The 17,274-nt window shown below is 44.4% G+C and overlaps 2 protein-coding genes across 4 annotated transcripts; both read left to right on the plus strand.

The window, feature by feature from the left end:
* The first annotated feature begins 352 nt into the window (after positions 1-352).
* LOC121094846 (translation initiation factor IF-2-like) lies at positions 353-1,400 on the plus strand. Its single transcript, XM_040608918.1, has 2 exons — positions 353-1,078; positions 1,329-1,400. The coding sequence occupies exons 1-2, from the start codon at positions 353-355 to the stop codon at positions 1,398-1,400; spliced, it is 798 nt and encodes a 265-aa protein (XP_040464852.1).
* YWHAB (tyrosine 3-monooxygenase/tryptophan 5-monooxygenase activation protein beta) lies at positions 950-15,399 on the plus strand. 3 transcript variants are annotated; one of them, XM_040608498.1, is made up of 7 exons: positions 958-1,078; positions 2,551-2,636; positions 8,914-9,214; positions 10,215-10,338; positions 11,392-11,555; positions 12,898-12,993; positions 13,504-15,399. In XM_040608498.1, exons 2-7 carry the CDS (start codon positions 2,632-2,634, stop codon positions 13,558-13,560), a joined length of 747 nt encoding a protein of 248 aa, XP_040464432.1. In that variant the 5' UTR covers positions 958-1,078; positions 2,551-2,631; the 3' UTR covers positions 13,561-15,399. The 3 variants fall into 3 exon arrangements, with proteins under 3 accessions (XP_040464433.1, XP_040464432.1, XP_040464434.1); XM_040608499.1 differs by lacking the exon at positions 2,551-2,636 and having other exon boundaries at positions 950-1,078; XM_040608500.1 differs by lacking the exons at positions 958-1,078; positions 2,551-2,636 and adding an exon at positions 4,868-5,528.
* Positions 15,400-17,274: the final 1,875 nt, after the last annotated feature.

A 17,274-nucleotide genomic window follows, 5' to 3' on the forward strand; every position in this document is an offset into this window, starting at 1 on the left:
TCAGCCCCAATAACAATGCTTTGAGAAGCGGTGCTGCTATAAACGTGAGGCTTGGGAGCGAGGGGTGTGGGGGGGTGTTCAGTCACTTCTTATCCAAAAGGATTACATGCATTACAAAATTGAACTCTTATACTTGGATTCCTCCTTGGAAACCGAGCTAGACTTTTCCTCATGCCCCAAAAATGCTCTCTCTCACCTTTTCTCTAGTAAATGTCATTTATTACAGTTGCATAAAACTTATCTAGGTGATAAGGATCTCGTCTTTTCAGTGAAAACATGCAATTTTAAATTGTAAGGAGGAGCCACTTAAAGGTCACCTTGCAATTTAAAGCAGTTGTGAGCTTTTACTTGTATGACGGTGCACAGAATGGCACCCACTGTCAGCAGCAATGTGCTTTATCGTGAGGTTCAGCTGGAAAACAGTAGCAAGAAATGGCCAGAAACCCAAAAACGCTGTCGTGTTGCTGCTGGAGAAGTTGCTGCACTTCCCAGCGGAGCCGCTCTCTCTCTGGCACCAGTGCCCGAGTGCGGGCGGCAGTGGCCAAGGCCTGCCCGGCGTGTGTGCCACGGGCTCGGGCAAGGCGAGGAGGCGGCAGCCCCGCGGTGCCAGGCGGGCAGCGGCGGCAGGCCTCGCTCGGGCCGGGGCAGGCCGCCGGCGGGGTCCCCGGGGCCGCGGCCACTCGGCCTCCCCGCGTACCACCGCCCCGCTGAAAGCCGCCAGCCCCCCGGCCCGGCTGAGCCGCCTCCCCCGGGCCACGGGCGGGCTGGGCGCTGCCGGGCCGGCGGGACCGGGCGGGCGGCGGAGGCGGCGGGGCGCACGGAGACGGCCAGGCCACGGCGGGGCCCCTCCCGTCGCCATAGCAACCGCGAGCCGACCGGCGCCCGCCGCCGCGGCCCCGGCGGCCCAATGGGGAGGCGGGAGGGGCGGTGGCGCCCCCTGGCGCCGGAAGGGGCGTGTCGGCGGCGCCGGAAGCCGGGCCGGAGCGCCGCAGGGGTGTGTGCGTGCGCCGAGCGGCCGCCGCGCTCCGAGTCGCCTCGCCCGCCGGGATCCAGGCCGCGGTGCCACCGCCCCCGCCAGGTGAGGGTCCCGGGCCCGGCCCCGCGGCCCCGCCCACGCCTCCCCCCCTCCCCTTTCCCCGCGGGCTGGCGCCGGGCCGCTGCGGCCCCGCTGGCGTCCGCGGGAGCGTGCGGGGGAGGCCTCCCCGGCCTGCCTCCCGCCTCCCCGCCGGCCGGGCCCCGCGCCTCTCCGCCGGCCGGGCCGCCGCAGCCCCCGTGGCAGGGAGGGGCGGCGAGGGCCGCGGGGGGCTGCCTCCGGCGTTCTGCGGCAGGGTCCCCGGGCGGGGGGCGACGGGCGACGGCGGGTCTTGCCCCCTCCGCCCCGTCCTCCCCGCTCCGGGTAACGGTGTGACCCTCCCGCGGCTGCTGCTGCGGGGCCCGAGCGGGCGGCGGCGGCTCCTCCCCGAGCGCCCGGCCCGGCCCTGCCCCGCCCCGGGTGAGTCAGTGGCTCCCCGGCGGGCGGGGCCGGCCGCGCACACCTGTACCGAGCGCCGCGGGCTGCCCTGCCCGGCGGCCGGGGGAGGAGGGCCGGTGGGCTCCGCCGCGCAGCGGTCGGCGTCGGTCGCCGCCCTCTTCCCGAAGGCTCCCGCGCCCACGACCCCGGCCCAGGGGAGGGGCTGGGGCGTCCTTGCCGCTTGGCAAACCCAGGGGCGAAGCGCTGGCCCTGCCGGCACGTAGGGCCGGGGATGCCCACGGACGTGTCACGAGCCCTTTAGAAGGAAACAAAGCAGGTTTATTATTCATCTCCAATTTTGATCGTTTGTGTCCACTTGGGAATAGAGATGCATTTAGGGAGGACTCCAGAGGGAAAGAAGGCTGCTTCAAGCTGGTCCCGGCCTACAAAAAGGCTGGGCGGTAACCCAAAAGTAACAACCAGAGGTTTTGTTTGAGGTAGGTATCATCAGGTATTAATTGGGATGATCAGTGGCATACAGTCACCGTGTTAGCAAAAGGGAGGAAAAACGCATCTGATGCAGAGATAACAAATCAGTTGTTTTCGGCTGAATTCATTATTAATAGTTAAAATACCTTTTCTACATGGTAGGAAAACAAAAATATACATCATGCAGCACTGTAAAAGCTAAATTCCTACATAAAAATATCAGAGAGTTTGAGAACATTTGTAAGATTTTGTAACTTCAGTGGCTGTAGGAATATCTGTGTCTTCACCCATTCACTGCTGCAGGACACCTCAGTCAGAAATTTTAATACTACTTGATGAAAAGAAGAGCTTGCTTTTATTTTGAAATAATAACAAGATATAAACTGACCTAAAAAGAAAACAAGAATGCTGGTGCCTTTTTTGCTATTCGTATTACAGGACTGTGAAAATATACCCTGTATAATATTTTGTTTATTGAATTGGTACTGTTAAAGTGATAGACTCATTGCACAGATGGGCCTAGTGCAGTTTTCTCAACCTCATTATGTCAGTACCGCATGTTCTGATCTCTGCTATTTTGATGTTGAGTGGTTTTTTTTTTCCCTAAGCAGGCCTTTGCCAGTATGCAGCTTTTTGTGCTGCATGTGAATAAACTCAGATGAAGAGGAGTTAAGTAAATAATGATATGAATAATGAGGTAAAAAACTAGTACCTAATCCATCTCGTATCCTAATATGTCCCAGTAAGACTAGGCGTTAACAGTAGTATCGTCTTTTATATGGTCGCACTTTTTGCCCCACCCTATAATGTAAATACTCTCGGTTTATTATTAACAAGAGTGATTTATCTGTGATATGAATACATTAGTTTGGCATGAACTTTATGCCTGGGGGAAGATTTTTTGGGATAACGCACTATTTCCACCTGAACTCTAGCCAAAAACCAATTCTACTGGTTGGAACAAAAAGGTGTTACCATGTAAGTATATTGTACTTCGGAACTGTGTGCTTGTCTCCACCTGCAGCTGTCCTGTGCAGAGTGCCATAGGTATGTAGCAGTGCAGTGCTTTTCGGCTTGCGATCCCTTGTTTAAATGACATTAAGAACGACAAGGCTACTGTCACTAAATTTAAGTTGTCTGTACGCTGTCGGTATTCCTACGTGCTGTTGGTACTTCTCAGAGAAATTTTGCCATTGTCTATGGAGGCTGAAAACTGTTGAATGTCATTTTATTCAAAAATTATATTAGTCAGGTTTAGGAAGCAGGAAAGAAGGATGCCAGAAGATGGCCAGAGCAAGTTTAGGCATGGCTTTATAGAATGTTAATTTTATCTGAGCATTTGTATAAAGGTTTGAGCCGAAGGCCAGGGTATACGGCTAATCAGTAGATGCAGAGGAGGCTGAAGTTATGTACTGCACAAGGTCAGCAAGAATATCACAACTGTGAAGTCATTTGCCTTTTTCCCTCATCATGTTTGCAGTGTTATTTTACTGAACTTGTTGTTATACCCAGACTTTTGACAGTTGTGGAAGACTTCACTTGGTCAGGTCTTAGCAGGCATGTTCATTTTTCAGTCAGTTATTTAACAATATGTAGTAGCCTTTGAGGGAACTAAAATAGAGAAACACAACTAATAAAATCAAATGCCTAATATGATAAAGGGAAGGTTTTTTGTATTCCATTTAAGGAGTTGGTTCCTTTCCTGTAAAGAATATCGGGAGCCATGTCTACTTGACAGTGAATGCCATCAACATCATGTAGATACTTGCATCAGCATGTGTGTGCCTGAATTACGGAAAAGGATTTTCCATTTGTTTTAGAAATGGTATCTCCAAAGCTCTTACTCTATGTAATTATGGAAGTGTAATTTTAAATACCACTTACCTCATGTGAATGTTTAATTTGGGAATGAATTGCCCATCCAGAAATCAAATAAGGTTTGTTCACATGTTGTCAGAAGATTGAACTACAGATTCTGTACCGGTCTGCTGCTTTGCCTGTTACAATTTGAACAGACTTACAGAGTTTGTGACTGAGAAATATGATTGCATCCCATTTCACCAAATCTGGTTTTACATTGATTTCTCACAGCGAAACATGCGGGTCTGTTAACCTGCATCTCTGCTTGACTCATTAGGGACCAGTGTGTCAAACCACTGACCACACTGCTTTCTCACTAATATTTTTACAAAGTGGAAGTGTTTGTCTGATAGATGCTCATGCTTGCTATAAAGAGAAAAACAGTACACAAAAATCAATGACTTAATTAGCATCAGAAGAACAGGTCATCAGGAGCAGCAGACTTCAGGCCAATGTAGGCTTATTAGTATTGTCTTGTCAGTTCAATATGTTATATAAGCCAGATTTTTTTCAGTGTCGGTTGTTTCATTTGCTTTCTGCAGTCTTTAAACAGGGTTGCTTCTGATCTGTTTTGGCTTTGTCCTAAACAGCCCATGGAAATTGGAAACAATAAAGGCTATGAAGCAGATGGAGTAACTGCTGAGTAGTAAGATGTAGTTCTCAAGCTCCTGCAGTCTTCTGAAGAACATTATCTGTATGTTTTACTCCTCAGCTGTTACCAAGACGTAAACCTCTGGTTTTGTGTGTCCATCCGTTCTTGAAAGATCTGTGGGTATACTGACTTCAGGTGCTGTTCCCAGGATTGTCACACCATCCCCTTCTTACTGCATCCTCCACTGAAAGTAACAAGGCAGTTACAAACAGATGTTTTACTGGTTCAGACCTCTGCCTTTGATGCTTTGTGATATGTTTCAGGGTCTTGTCCACAGGCGTAAAGCTTTTCTGGGGGTGAGAAGTAAGCACATGTAACTTTTAGTAGCTGCATACATGCTATTCTGCATTTGTTAACAGATTGAAAGAACTCTAGGTTGTATGGGAGATGCGGGGGGGGGGGGGGGGGGGAAGTTACATTTTAAGTGTGGGATTTAGGGTGATTCAAATTTCTGGCAGACGGTACTATTGGCTGTAACTGCTGCCTAGTGGATTGCATTCCTTATTGTAAATAGTGCCCAGCCACTTCTTTACGGAGGGCTACTACATTGTGGTTTGACAGATACTTAAAAAGACAGTGTCTTAAGACTTTGAAATGTATTAATGCATCTAATATGAGAATCTTTTGCTTAGAATGGGCAACTTTCGGGACTCTTCCATGGCTGTGATCTGCACATGTGTATCTGCTCCTTTTTCCATCTTCCCTCTTTCCTCCTTGCCGTCATGGCATGGCTTCATTAGTGCTAGAATAGATCATTCCTCTTGGCCTCCTGTTCGTCACCTTTGTGTGTTTCGCTCCTAGCTGCAGGTAACCTTTGTTAGATGGCTTCTGTTTGTAGCCTAGAAGTATTTTTAGCTGTAGGCTTTGCTTGTTTCAGACTGTGGCACACTGATCCATTGTTAAGAGTGTGGCTTTCATCTCCTCTATGGGAGGGACCAGTTATAACTGATAGTTGCTTCTTTGCCTTTTCAAACATCACTCCTTTCCTTGTATCTTTTTTCCTTCTGGCAAACACTTCCCTCTTTTGGAGCTCAAGCCAGCATAGCTCTGCAAAGCTCTCTCCAAGCTTCTAACAAGGTAAGCAATGGAGAATCAAATAAGGATTTTAAGTGTTCCTTTGTGCAGCACCCTGAGAACAAAATAATGGTAGGCTTCCTGTAAATTGCAGATATTTTGGTGCGGGCAATGATTTTCTTACTGCATTTAAGTTCTGTTAAATCCATGTCATTGAATAATACTTTGTGTTTTGTAGCAAACCTACTAACAGTACGGATATTAAGATGAACTAAATAACTAACTCAAGGCCCTGTATACTGAATTTTTATGACAAAACTGAGCCAGTGAAGTTCTGAGGAACTCCCATCTTCAATAATTGTTACGTTTAAGATGTGCATAAATTACTTACATTACTGAGGAAAGTTGTTTGATGAGAAACAACATTCTAATGCTTTGTGCTGGTGTTTCACCTGTATAACCAGATACGTTAAACTGGTTTCTGGATCTCTTTTATCCACTAGGTCTTTGGGCCCTTGCAGTTCCCTCTGATTTCCTTCATGTGTCCTTATATGAACCCACTGACTGCCTTGAACTGATTTGCATCTAAAGATAAATATGTCAGTGAGCCTGATAAAACAAACTCTGCACCATTTCTAAACTAAACTCTATATTGTTTGTAAACTGAATTCTGCACATATGACTTGTCTACAAATTAGACCACTATTGGCAAAGTGCAGATCAAAGATAAAACTGACCTTTCAATGGCAAAATGTAAACTCTGTTGGAACTACTTGCCTCTGGACATCAACAAGCAGGCTTTTTCTACACAATAATCACATTCCATAAGGAGCAAAGGAAAAGATAAGATGGTTGCAATAGAAATGCTTCTACAAGCTTTGCAGACTGTGAGGAAATGAGAACTGTTCTGAAACTGTTTTGTTTTACTGTCCAGTTATTTAAAATTGGCTCTTGTAATGTTAAAAGCATTCTTCAGGTGTACTTTGTTCATGTTCAAATTTTAGTGAGTGGGTAGAGAAATGCCGTTCACAAATTACTTCCTGCATTAAGCACGTAGTCTAAATTTAGTGCTGTGTTAAGGGAATGGTTTATGAGGTTTGATAGACTCAACAGTGAGGAGTGGGATGGGTTCTCTCAATGGTAAGCAGTCTGATGATTTCCGTAGGCTTGTTACGCGTTGGTACTATGATACGCTTTAGGGTAGGGGCAGAAAAAATGCACATCGCACATTCTGCTCATACCTTTCTGTCCTCAGGAGCTATGCTTTTGGTAAGTCTGCAGAAGCCAGTGATAATTCAGCATATCCCCATGGTGAAAGCCTCTTGGGGAAAAGAGAGGCAAACTAATCATGCCTTACAAGAACTTGTCACACTGCTACCTACAGTCAGCCTGTCTTGTTGAGGGCTTCAATCTGAAGTCTGTGTGTCACCTTTTAATAGGTGCCAGAATCCACTAGTTTAAATGCAGTGTTTGAAATGGAACTGAACTGCAGCCTAGCTTTACTTACAAGTCTGCAAGAGGTCTCATTCCAGGAGGCTGCTTTTAGCATTACATATCCTAACTTGAGTGCATTTACATGGATAGATCATTAGACTAGATCTACAAAGGATCAAACACAAGCAGGAATGAGTGTGACTTGCAAATATAAAACGGGTAGGAGATTGCTGGGTTTACTTCAGGAGCTTTCACATGAAGTAACAACGTTTGACTTGATATCCGGTGTGATTTTGTGTTTTGGGGATTTTTTTGCTAAAGAGCAATATCTTCAGCTGGAGGGATTGAATATGCTCATCTCAAAATAATTTTGTAGTTAGGACTCCGTCCTTGGCAGTAGGAAACTCTGAAACTGCTCATACACATGATGGAAATTTGGATCTGCATCTCATTTTCCTGGTTGAGGATTTAGTATAGGGGACTGGTTTCCCTGTATAATAGTGGTAGGTAACACTTGGATTAAAATACGAGCTGAGCAGTGTGTGCAAGCCATTCTCCATCAGGAGCCTGTCAGACTGGGATCTTCAAAGGAGAGCGCCAGGGAAGAGGCTACAGCAATCGCTTTCAGCCTGTTGGTTCTTTCTAACAGGGCTGTAGATGCTTGTCTAATGCACAGAAGCCTGTGAAAGGCAATTGTAAACTCACTGTTCTTGTTTGCTTTTCCTTCTTTTTAGAAGTTGTTTTCAGGCTGTTAGGTCTCAGCCTGAAAAGCTCTTACCTGGACAGCTGGGAGTCCTGATGGGGATTTAGGGAGTAGGAGAGGAACTTTGTTGCTCAGCACTGACAAGAGTAACGATTCTGGGTCTGTCCAATAGTGAAACTACACACCTGGAGAAATTTTACAGATTAATTTGGGCCGTCTGGGAGTTTGTAAGGTATTGAGGTCCGCTAACTTTCATAAAGGCAACAAAGCTTGTTTAATTTCTCCTGTGAACCTAGCCCTAGGCGGTTGAATATAAGGTTGGTAGCTCAATGGCGGAGTTAAATGTATGTTAGCATTGTCTTGTAGAGATAAGCAAACACTCGAGCTGCCTCACTGACATGTTCCTTACTAACTTCAGTTTTCATTGCTTAAGCTCTTCAGGGGCCTTGTGGTCACGTGACATGTTTTTCTTGGCTTCAGTGGCTAAACTGCGTTATCGGAAATGATAAGTTGTTTCCCTATAAACAATTAGTTTTGCAGTAGTGACCGTCATGTGGGCCACATCCCAATAATTTTCTGTGGATGTCAATGTTATTTAAGAAGTCTTGAAAACCTGAGACTGCAGGCACCCTAGCTGTATAGAATTGTCCGTTACATGTATGTTGATACATGTGTTAAAAAAAAGAAAAGAAAAAAACCCAAAGCCCCAAAAGACATTCTTCTGGCAGAACAGTATAAATGTACTTTCCATAGTTGCCAACAACTACAGCTGTAGTAGGTATTGTTTATTTAAGCCCACGGAAACATCTGCTGTAGCAGGCAAGAAGTCTTGATGTAGGGAGGAGCTGTCCAGTGCTTCAATGCTCCTAAGTAGCTGCTGTTGTATAATAATGGGGAGAAAACAAACAAGAAAACCAAAACAAGCCAAAAAAAAACCAAACCAAAACTGGTGGTTTCTGGGTTAGAACATGTAGTGTGTCCCAAGCTGAGCTGTGGCCAGTATAGGAAAGGGGAGAGTTTCACATAGGGAACATATTGATTTGCTGTGCTTAATGCCAATATGAATTTTGCTGCATTTTGAAGAATGGTGCTTACCTATCTTCAGGATTGTGATTAGTCATTTATGCATAGAAATTATACATATTTGGCAAAGGGTCAAATAATTTTTGAAAAAGAAATCCTTCGTATTTGAGTCGATGGATTTCCTACTTACTAGTGACTGTGGGTTCTGCTTCACTTTTCAGCATTAACTTCCACAGTGCAGACAATCAAGAGACACTTTTCTCTCTTTTTATTCCCTACTAATTACAGGAGAGCCATGGATAAAAGTGAGTTGGTACAGAAAGCCAAACTGGCTGAACAGGCTGAGCGTTACGATGACATGGCTGCTGCTATGAAGGCTGTCACTGAGCAAGGACATGAACTGTCCAACGAAGAAAGGAATCTACTCTCAGTTGCCTACAAGAATGTGGTTGGTGCCCGTCGCTCATCCTGGCGTGTGATTTCCAGCATTGAACAGAAAACAGAGAGGAATGAGAAGAAACAGCAGATGGGAAGAGAGTATCGTGAGAAAATTGAAGCTGAATTGCAGGATATCTGCAATGATGTTCTGGTAATAATCCAACAGCAAAAATAACAGTAGTTAGTACTGCAGCATTCTTCAGAGAGGCTTAAGGAATCTTACTAGTGCTGTAGACACTGCAGCACCTTAGCAGGGGAATAATTTTGCATAGCCATGTACGTGGGTCCAGTTCTAGCTCCTAAGTTACCTAATTTGTTTCTTAGGGGGTTTGTTATAAAAGAGCATGTATCTTTTTAATACAAAAAAGCAAACAAGGCAATATTGAAGACTGCTAGCTGCTGGCTAGGGCTCACCATGAAAACAAATTTAGATCTGGGGCACTGGCATGAGTCCTGCTAAAAGGCCTAATGTTTAAATTCTTTCGTTAATGAATGCTGACATCCTGAGGCTGGTTGAATACTTTTTTGGGGGATGGAGAAAGTATGTATGTCTTCCCCCCGCCAACTGGTTTTGCTCTTTCTTTCACTTAGACCAGAGGGATTCGTTTTATTGGTGTTCGTTTTGCTAAAGATCAGTCAGGAGCAGTTGCTGTCAGTACTGTCAGTCTTTGCGTCTCTTTCTGAACGCACACGTGCTGACTCTGCTACTATTCAGCTTTTCAATGGGAGTTGCAGTTTGTTGTGGATAATTTCACTGCTATGGGTAGAATTTGAGTTTGTGGCAGCAAAAGTGACCAGACTTGTACTGATGTCAAGCTGCTGCTTTTCATTAGTTTGGTTGTAGAAGGTAGGTTTGCAACCATATTTCGAGGAAAATCTTTGCAGTCTGAAGCTCTGATAGCCGTTAGATTCTGCAGGAGTGAGTTGTGGGCAGTCTCAGCATAACAAGTGTTGTTCTTTCCAGGGATTAGGCTACAAGTAGTTTCTATTTTTTTCTGTTTAGACAACAGTAGGGAAAGTGATTAACGCATGAGTATACATAAGTCATTGTTAATTTTTTTAATAGCTCATGCTTACCATTGTAACAAAGACTGTTTCAGACATTATTTTTATGACTTGATGGGGAAAAAAAGTGATGTTTCCTTTCTCAGGAACTCCTGGATAAATACCTTATTGTCAATGCAACACAGCCAGAAAGCAAGGTCTTCTATTTGAAAATGAAAGGTGATTACTACAGATACCTTTCAGAGGTGGCATCTGGGGACAATAAGCAAAGTAAGTAGAGATGAAATCTCTTACTCTGCTGGGGGCCAACCAGAATAAAGTATCAAAAAATACTTACATTCTTTTCCTCTAATGTAAAGTATCTAGTTCTTTTTGCTACTGCTCTGTAGTATTGAAGACAGGTGCAGTGCAAGTCACTTGTAGAGAAAGACTTCACTGAAATTAATAGAAGGGATTGGCAAATGTTCATCAAACCAGTCAAATTCTACTTGCAGCCCCTGACCTCAGTGACTGATTTTCAAGTATGTTTGGCAGTATAAATCCTTTTCCTGGAAAATGTGGGGGTTTTTCTCTCATGGAAGATACTTTGTTCCTGTCATCTCTTGTTTACACTATGAATTTAGCTCTCAGTCTTAGCTGTTTGCAAGCTTTCTGCATGCAAATAAGGGATATTGGGTTACTGAGTCCTAAGCCGATTAATCCTGAAATTGTAAAGCAATGCTGAACTGTGCCTGAAATTCTAGTGAGTGTCTGATGTAGTCCATGTCTTGCAAACTTAGTTTGACATCATTCTGCAGCTTATTGTTACCCATTAGCCAGGAAGGGACTGTTATCTTTCCTCTGAAACCCCAAACTGAAATTCAAAGTTCACGACCTAGCTGCTAAATGTTTTCTTCAGTTTAAATAGGTAGATCAGATACCTCTTCTTCCCCAAACGATTTTTGACTGGATTTATTATTCAGAGCTACTATTTCTGCAGCTTGACTGGAATCAGACAGTTTAATCACAGTACACTTCAACTTAGGTAGAGTTTGTGTGCGTTCAGATTGGTTGGAGTTTGTTTTGCATAAATTTCATTTTAAGTCTTTATTAAAATGTTGAACTTAATTTCTGTATGTCAGAGTTTTATCTGAAGAAATATTTCTGCCTTAATAGTTTGGTTAGCGGTAGGCTTTTACATGTAAAGATATTGAAAGAAGCATCTGTGCATATGTAATTGTAGGAATTTCTGGTGGCACAATAGTCTAGACCAAGAATATAATAGCTTCCCCTGTGAAGTACGGTGATGTACTGTGCATTAATGTGATTGTAATTACCTTGCAGCAACGGTAGCAAACTCTCAGCAAGCTTACCAGGAGGCATTTGAAATTAGCAAGAAAGAGATGCAGCCAACACACCCCATTCGACTTGGTTTGGCTCTAAATTTCTCTGTCTTCTACTATGAGATACTAAATTCTCCTGAAAAAGCCTGTAACCTGGCAAAGACGGTAAGCAAACTCTTCATGTTACCAAGTTTGTGGAGGCTAAGGAGATAATTATAGTTACAGTAGCACTTTGTAGATGGTCATGCTTGTTTATATCAAATTCCTTTAAAATTATGTCATCTTTAAACTGTTGTTGTAGTATATTTTCAGGTAAATTAGCTAGCTAGACTAGCTTAGCTTTAAGTAAAGCTAATTTGCTAGTGCAGTTGATCCAATGAAAGGGAGGACAAAATACCTCTTCTTACATCCACCTAACTCTTAGGATGCACTTGTGACAAATTTGAAAACACTTGGATTGATTTAGCGCTTCTAAAGTGAAATATTTATTTAAATTTGAATGCTTAGCAAATGCATGAAGTGTCGTCTTTGTGACTACAGTCACAGCCCTAAATGTCCTTGTGTATCTGCATGTGCCTCTCTCTCCAGAGACCAAAAAGAGCTTGTGTGATGGGTTGTGCCAAACAAATAGTCTTATTTTTCTTAGCCTTCTCCCTAAAATAGGATTAGAGCCTTCTAAATGGAGCTTTTTGCATCTGTGAAAATTGCCTGGTAGTAACTTGAATAATATGGTATTAGTTGAATCTTTGTGTTCTTAATATGCTCTTCAATAATAGTTTGTAACAGGGAGCGATGTTTTGCTGTGTAAAATGCTGCTGCCGTTCCTGCTTTTTTTAGTTAATACGCTTACATCTGTTTGAAACCTGAAGGAAGAATAGCATTTATTCCTGGCTTTCTGCTCTCAGCCTTGTAACATGGGCGCTCATGTGTAACAGATTGATGGGAAGAATAGCTTTATTAATTTCTAGTGGAGCATACCTGATTTCCTATGCTGTTTTGAATAGAAATCCCAAACTTTCCACCCCACCATCAGAAACCCTTGTCTTCCATTTTCTTGCCTACTTACTTATGTACAATATATATCAACTTAATGGTACTTTTGTCTTTTACTGCCAGTTTAGACCAGTGAGACATTCATATTTAATGAAGGTATTGCTTTGAAGTGGTGTTCTTAAACCTGACTTCAGGCTGTGTAAATCATTCTTCAGCACGACAGAGTAATACTTTGAAATTAGTAAAAAGTAAGAAGCTTGCCTCTTCAGCACTTGGTATTGGCATGGTAGTAAAGTTGTTCCAGGCTTTAATGTGGATCCTCCTGAAGCCTTCTGTTTTCCCACTGGTGGTTTGGTGTTTGCTTTGGTTTACATTCCTTCTTTTGGTGGAAAAGAAAAATACTGGAAGCTGCTGTCACAGAATTTGAATGTAATGTGGCAAACTTGTCAGTTCTGCGTAAGCAGAAGTGAATTCAGAGCGCAGGACGTGAAAGTGCTGTCTTGCATGTTTTTAGGCATTTGATGAAGCGATAGCAGAGCTGGACACGCTGAATGAAGAGTCTTACAAAGACAGCACTCTGATCATGCAGCTGCTTAGGGACAACCTCACTGTAAGTATAATATGCCAAGCCACCACATTCTGTGCTGTTACTTCGTTAGGCTGCTGGACCCCATAAGTGGGACTCGACTCCTGAAGACTCAAGTAGTTCTGTACTATTAAAAGCCTTTTTTTGAGGCATTAGCTGCATGTCTCAACTGCACTGGTTTTTGTAACCAGACCAGTTAGACTTGCTTGTTTAAACCAGAAATCTGTTGTTAACCACTGTAACAAACTCAGATTTTTTTTTTTTCTTTTTTTTTTTTTTTGTAACACAAAGTGGAGTCTGTTCTTAACAGCCAGCTTTACGTTGAGCTTGCAAACTTGGGCTGGCTTTTTAATTGTTATCCTCCACTCATTTTCTAGTTCGTTATTCTTTAGCTTTACTCTTTAAGTTCAGTTCTGTATTGCTCTTAACTGACAAAATTGCACAGCTGCTGCTAATTACGCTGTCTTCCCTTTCCTGACAATTGTAACTAACTCTGTGGTTTCAGTATAAACAAGTGTTTGTATTTTCTTACAGCTATGGACGTCGGAAAACCAGGGAGATGAAGGGGATGCTGGGGAGGGAGAGAACTAATGGCTGTCACGCTTCACTATATGTTCAATGTCACCCTGTATCCTACACATATATCCCTTTGTGCGACAAGCAAAAAGAATAGTACATCGACTTTTCACAACCTCAACGTAGCAAAAACTGTCTGTGGGGTAAAAACAGTTGGTTGGTGTTTTGTGTACTTAAAGCGGAGGTCGGTTATTATAATGGCATTCCGAACTTTCCTATTACGAACATTTGCAGTTACGATTACCGTGTTTATATTTTTAACTGAACACTGTGATTATGGGTTTTGTGATTGCAATTGACTTTACAAAACTCTTTATTGGTAGAAAAGTAGACATCAATTATGTAACTCTGGCAAGCTTAATTTGGCACCAAAATAGTCGAAGTACAATTCTGTTGTAAAGTTGTACAGAAAGTTATAAGAGATTCTATTGTGACACTGGGGCATGGAAGGAGAACAGTCCGATGTTGGCATTCCAGTTGGTAACACTGCTATGGGTTAGTTGAACAGGCACACTCTGTAGACATTTGTAACCAAGTCTGAGGCACCGCTTTCAGTCAAAAGCTCACTTTGTCAATCCTGTCTTTCTGGGGATGGGGTTTGTTTTGGGGAGGAGGGTAATGGGGGAGTTAGCAGCTTGATTTCCAAACTCTTTACACTGGCAGATAACCGGGATTTGACTTCTAAAAGTGCTTTTGTGCTCATACGACATGCATGACTAAGCCCCTTCCCACAGCAATAACTTACCTAATTATACCTTAGCTATTCTTCAGTAGTGAGAATTCTTGGTTCACTACCATGGACTTGCAATAGGAGAAGATTCAATTTTTTGAATGGCCTTATTGGTTTGGATGATACCATGAAGTGATCTGCCACTTTTGCATTACTTTACTCTTAGGTGAATCGAAATCTCCATGGTATTCCCATTTTGAATTTGTTCTGGAAACTCCTTAAGTAATCCACTGAGCCATCTTTAAGTTCACTTTATAGAAACTTTTCTCCCATTGGACTCTGTTCATCCTTGACCCTCTCACCTGTTTAAACTCCATTAAAGCGATTTTGGACTCCCACATATGCGTCATCCTTTCTTTGATTATGGGTGATGGCAGGATGGTGGGTGAGACCTGAGCCTGCTCAAGGACAGGTTTCTTTCCTGGATGTTTGAGAGCTGCCAGGGCTGTTGCAGACTTCAGCTCTCGTCTGCCCGTTTTTGGTGGTAGTGGGAGCCAGCTCCAATGTTCAGGATTTCCCATTTATCGTACTGGAATGCAGACCTACACATCCGTAACGCTTGTAACGTGTAATATTTGAGCTCCAAATGTCCTCACCTAGTTATGTTTCAAACATGTCCCATTCAATAAACCTAATAAGAGTTGGCGTGAATAATGCAGTGGAAAAGATTAGGAATAGTCACCTGTCAGTCTCGCGGTATCATCCCCCTACCTTCACATTCCACTTAGGTATAGGATCCATCTGTTTGTCTGTCCATCTGTCTGCTGAAGAGAATTTCATGCACTGATTTTGAAACTCCCCTCTACTAGCTGAACAAATTGTGCAGTTAATACTTGGCGCTTGATAAATGCAGTAGTGAATGTGGAACCGAGCCTGTCTGTATATCTGGTAGCTCTTTTCGCTTTGTTTTTACTGACCAGTATTCTGCCTAAAGTTTGCTTCTGTGATGGTTATATTGCCTAGCACACACGTGGTTGTGAGAATAGTATAGCAAAAAGAAATACCTGGTTATTGATGTACTAGATTTGTGTATGTCTTTTAAACAGTTCTAGTTTCACCTTACACAAAATAATCAGGAAAGTGTAAAAGAATTCAAAAGTGAATAATAAAAAAAAATTTTATCAGTTGTGTCTGTTATCTTTGCTGTCCTAATGGCAAAAAAACCCCTGTAAAATAACCAGTTACTTTTATTAAAGGCTCAGTTCTTGGGTTGTGTGAGCCATTCATGGTTCCCAAATACTTAATTACTCATTCCTTTGCAGAGAGACTTCCCCACACGCCCTGCCAGATTTGTAGTAGCAAAAGTAGTTGAGGTCATACTTACATTGTCATTGCAGGACTTAAACTGCAACTATAAATACCGATTTAACTTGCCATGAGTCACTGCATATTGTGTGAGATAAGGCTGTTGGTTACCTTTAAAGGTCTTTCCTTGGGGAATTTTTTCAATATGTGTTTCTGGAGGCAGGGTTAGCTCTTCAGCTGGCCCTCTTATCAATCGTCTGTTTGCACGCCCAGCTGCACGAGTGAACTGTAACCTGCTCGCGTGCCAGTTAACGCCGCTCTTCTCAGCCGGTGGTGTGCGAAAGCAATACTGGGAGTGCAGCTGGACACCTACCTGCAACTGGAGGTGTCTTCCTAGAAAGATGAGTGCTTGAACGGGGATAGCAGTAGCCAGGCTAGTTGGTACCAGTCAGCCCGAAAGCACGGAGGAAGCTGGCTGGGGCCAAAAGAGGTGTCCTAGCTGTTGGTGGAGCCTCTCGCTCCTGCGGTGAGGCAATACAGGTGTGCTCTGTGGATTGTCACAGCTTTTTTTAATTGACCACTACAAAGGCATTAGGCCAAAATCTGACCAGCTGCTGACCGAGCACTGATCTGTCCTGTGCCCTGGCTGGAAATGGCCGTCCTTCTGTTTATATCTGTAACTACTGCTACTTTGTCATTTTCTTCAGCCTTTATCGACATACCTGCTCTTAAATGATTTTATAGTGTATCTTAACTCCCAAATCTGACTCATGCTGATGACATTGTCAGCCCTGGGAAGAAAAAATCCTGGGTCCTGTTAGCAGCTCCTGTTCATGGAGCACTTGTCCCGCCTCGGTTCCTCCAGATAACCTCTCCCATCCTTGCTGTCTTTTGGGGGAAATGATGAGCCTCGGAGGCTGGTCTGCAGCAGTGATGAGTTGAGGGAGTATCTTAGTTTTTCAAGTAGTTCTGTCCTTTCGGGAATGGGCACTCCAGCTGGCCCAGCCACACTGAGTCCAGGTGTGCTCTGCGTGTTCACCCAGTCTTAACTGATGCTGGTCTGGCCTCTGGGTGAGGCGGTTCGGTGTGGGAAGCCACCAGAAGGCTTTTGTGAAGGTAAGGTTTCCCCTGATGGGCACTGCAGCTGCCCCTTCCAAGGGCCCGGGATGGGGGGAGCTGAGCAACCACGCTTGGATGAGTTTTGTTGCAACATGTGGGACCGTGGTGGCATGTGCTGCCTGGAGCAGGCTGGTGTGTCCTGAGCGGTGGCCAGGGACTCCACTGCAGCAGAGGAATCGCCTTGCATGAAACCCAGCAGACCTGGTCAGCTGAAGCCAACATGAGGCGCTTGTCCGGCTGCACTAGTTTCTCCACTTGGAAGTGCAGAATCGGGATGTGTGGCTGCGGAACGAGCCTGGCTGAAACGTGGAGGTGCTGGTGCCCCAGGCCCACAGATCCCCACAAACAGCCATGCTGGGGATGTCACCGGTGCCTGGCTGCTGCCTTAGGCTCCTGTATGTTCCCGTGCCACCGTTCAGCTGCACAGCAAGTTGTTTAGTGGCAAATCGGCTCCTCCCGTCCACATCGGTGATGTCCAGCACAGCTGGGCTGTGATCTCTCTGGATGAAGGTGACCTTACAACACTCATCCGGACACCAGGTGACGGCAGGGACCAGGTTCTGCATCCCCTGGGTCTCTGTTGGGCACGGAGGGGGCTTGCTGCGAGTCTGGGAGCGCGGGCGTGCGGAATGCCA

Source organism: Falco naumanni, chromosome 10, assembly GCF_017639655.2.
Source record: "Falco naumanni isolate bFalNau1 chromosome 10, bFalNau1.pat, whole genome shotgun sequence".
Lineage (NCBI taxonomy): Eukaryota > Metazoa > Chordata > Aves > Falconiformes > Falconidae > Falco > Falco naumanni.

Bases quoted from the DNA above. Each gene is read 5' to 3' on its own strand.
- LOC121094846 (XM_040608918.1), top strand. From the start codon at position 353: ATGACGGTGCACAGAATGGCACCCACTGTCAGCAGCAATGTGCTTTAT. The intron at 1,079-1,328 runs GTGAGGGTCCCG...GTTCTGCGGCAG, and splicing joins GGTGCCACCGCCCCCGCCAG to GGTCCCCGGGCGGGGGGCGA.
- YWHAB (XM_040608498.1), top strand. The intron at 10,339-11,391 runs GTAAGTAGAGAT...ATTACCTTGCAG, and splicing joins ATCTGGGGACAATAAGCAAA to CAACGGTAGCAAACTCTCAG. The intron at 11,556-12,897 runs GTAAGCAAACTC...GCATGTTTTTAG, and splicing joins CCTGTAACCTGGCAAAGACG to GCATTTGATGAAGCGATAGC.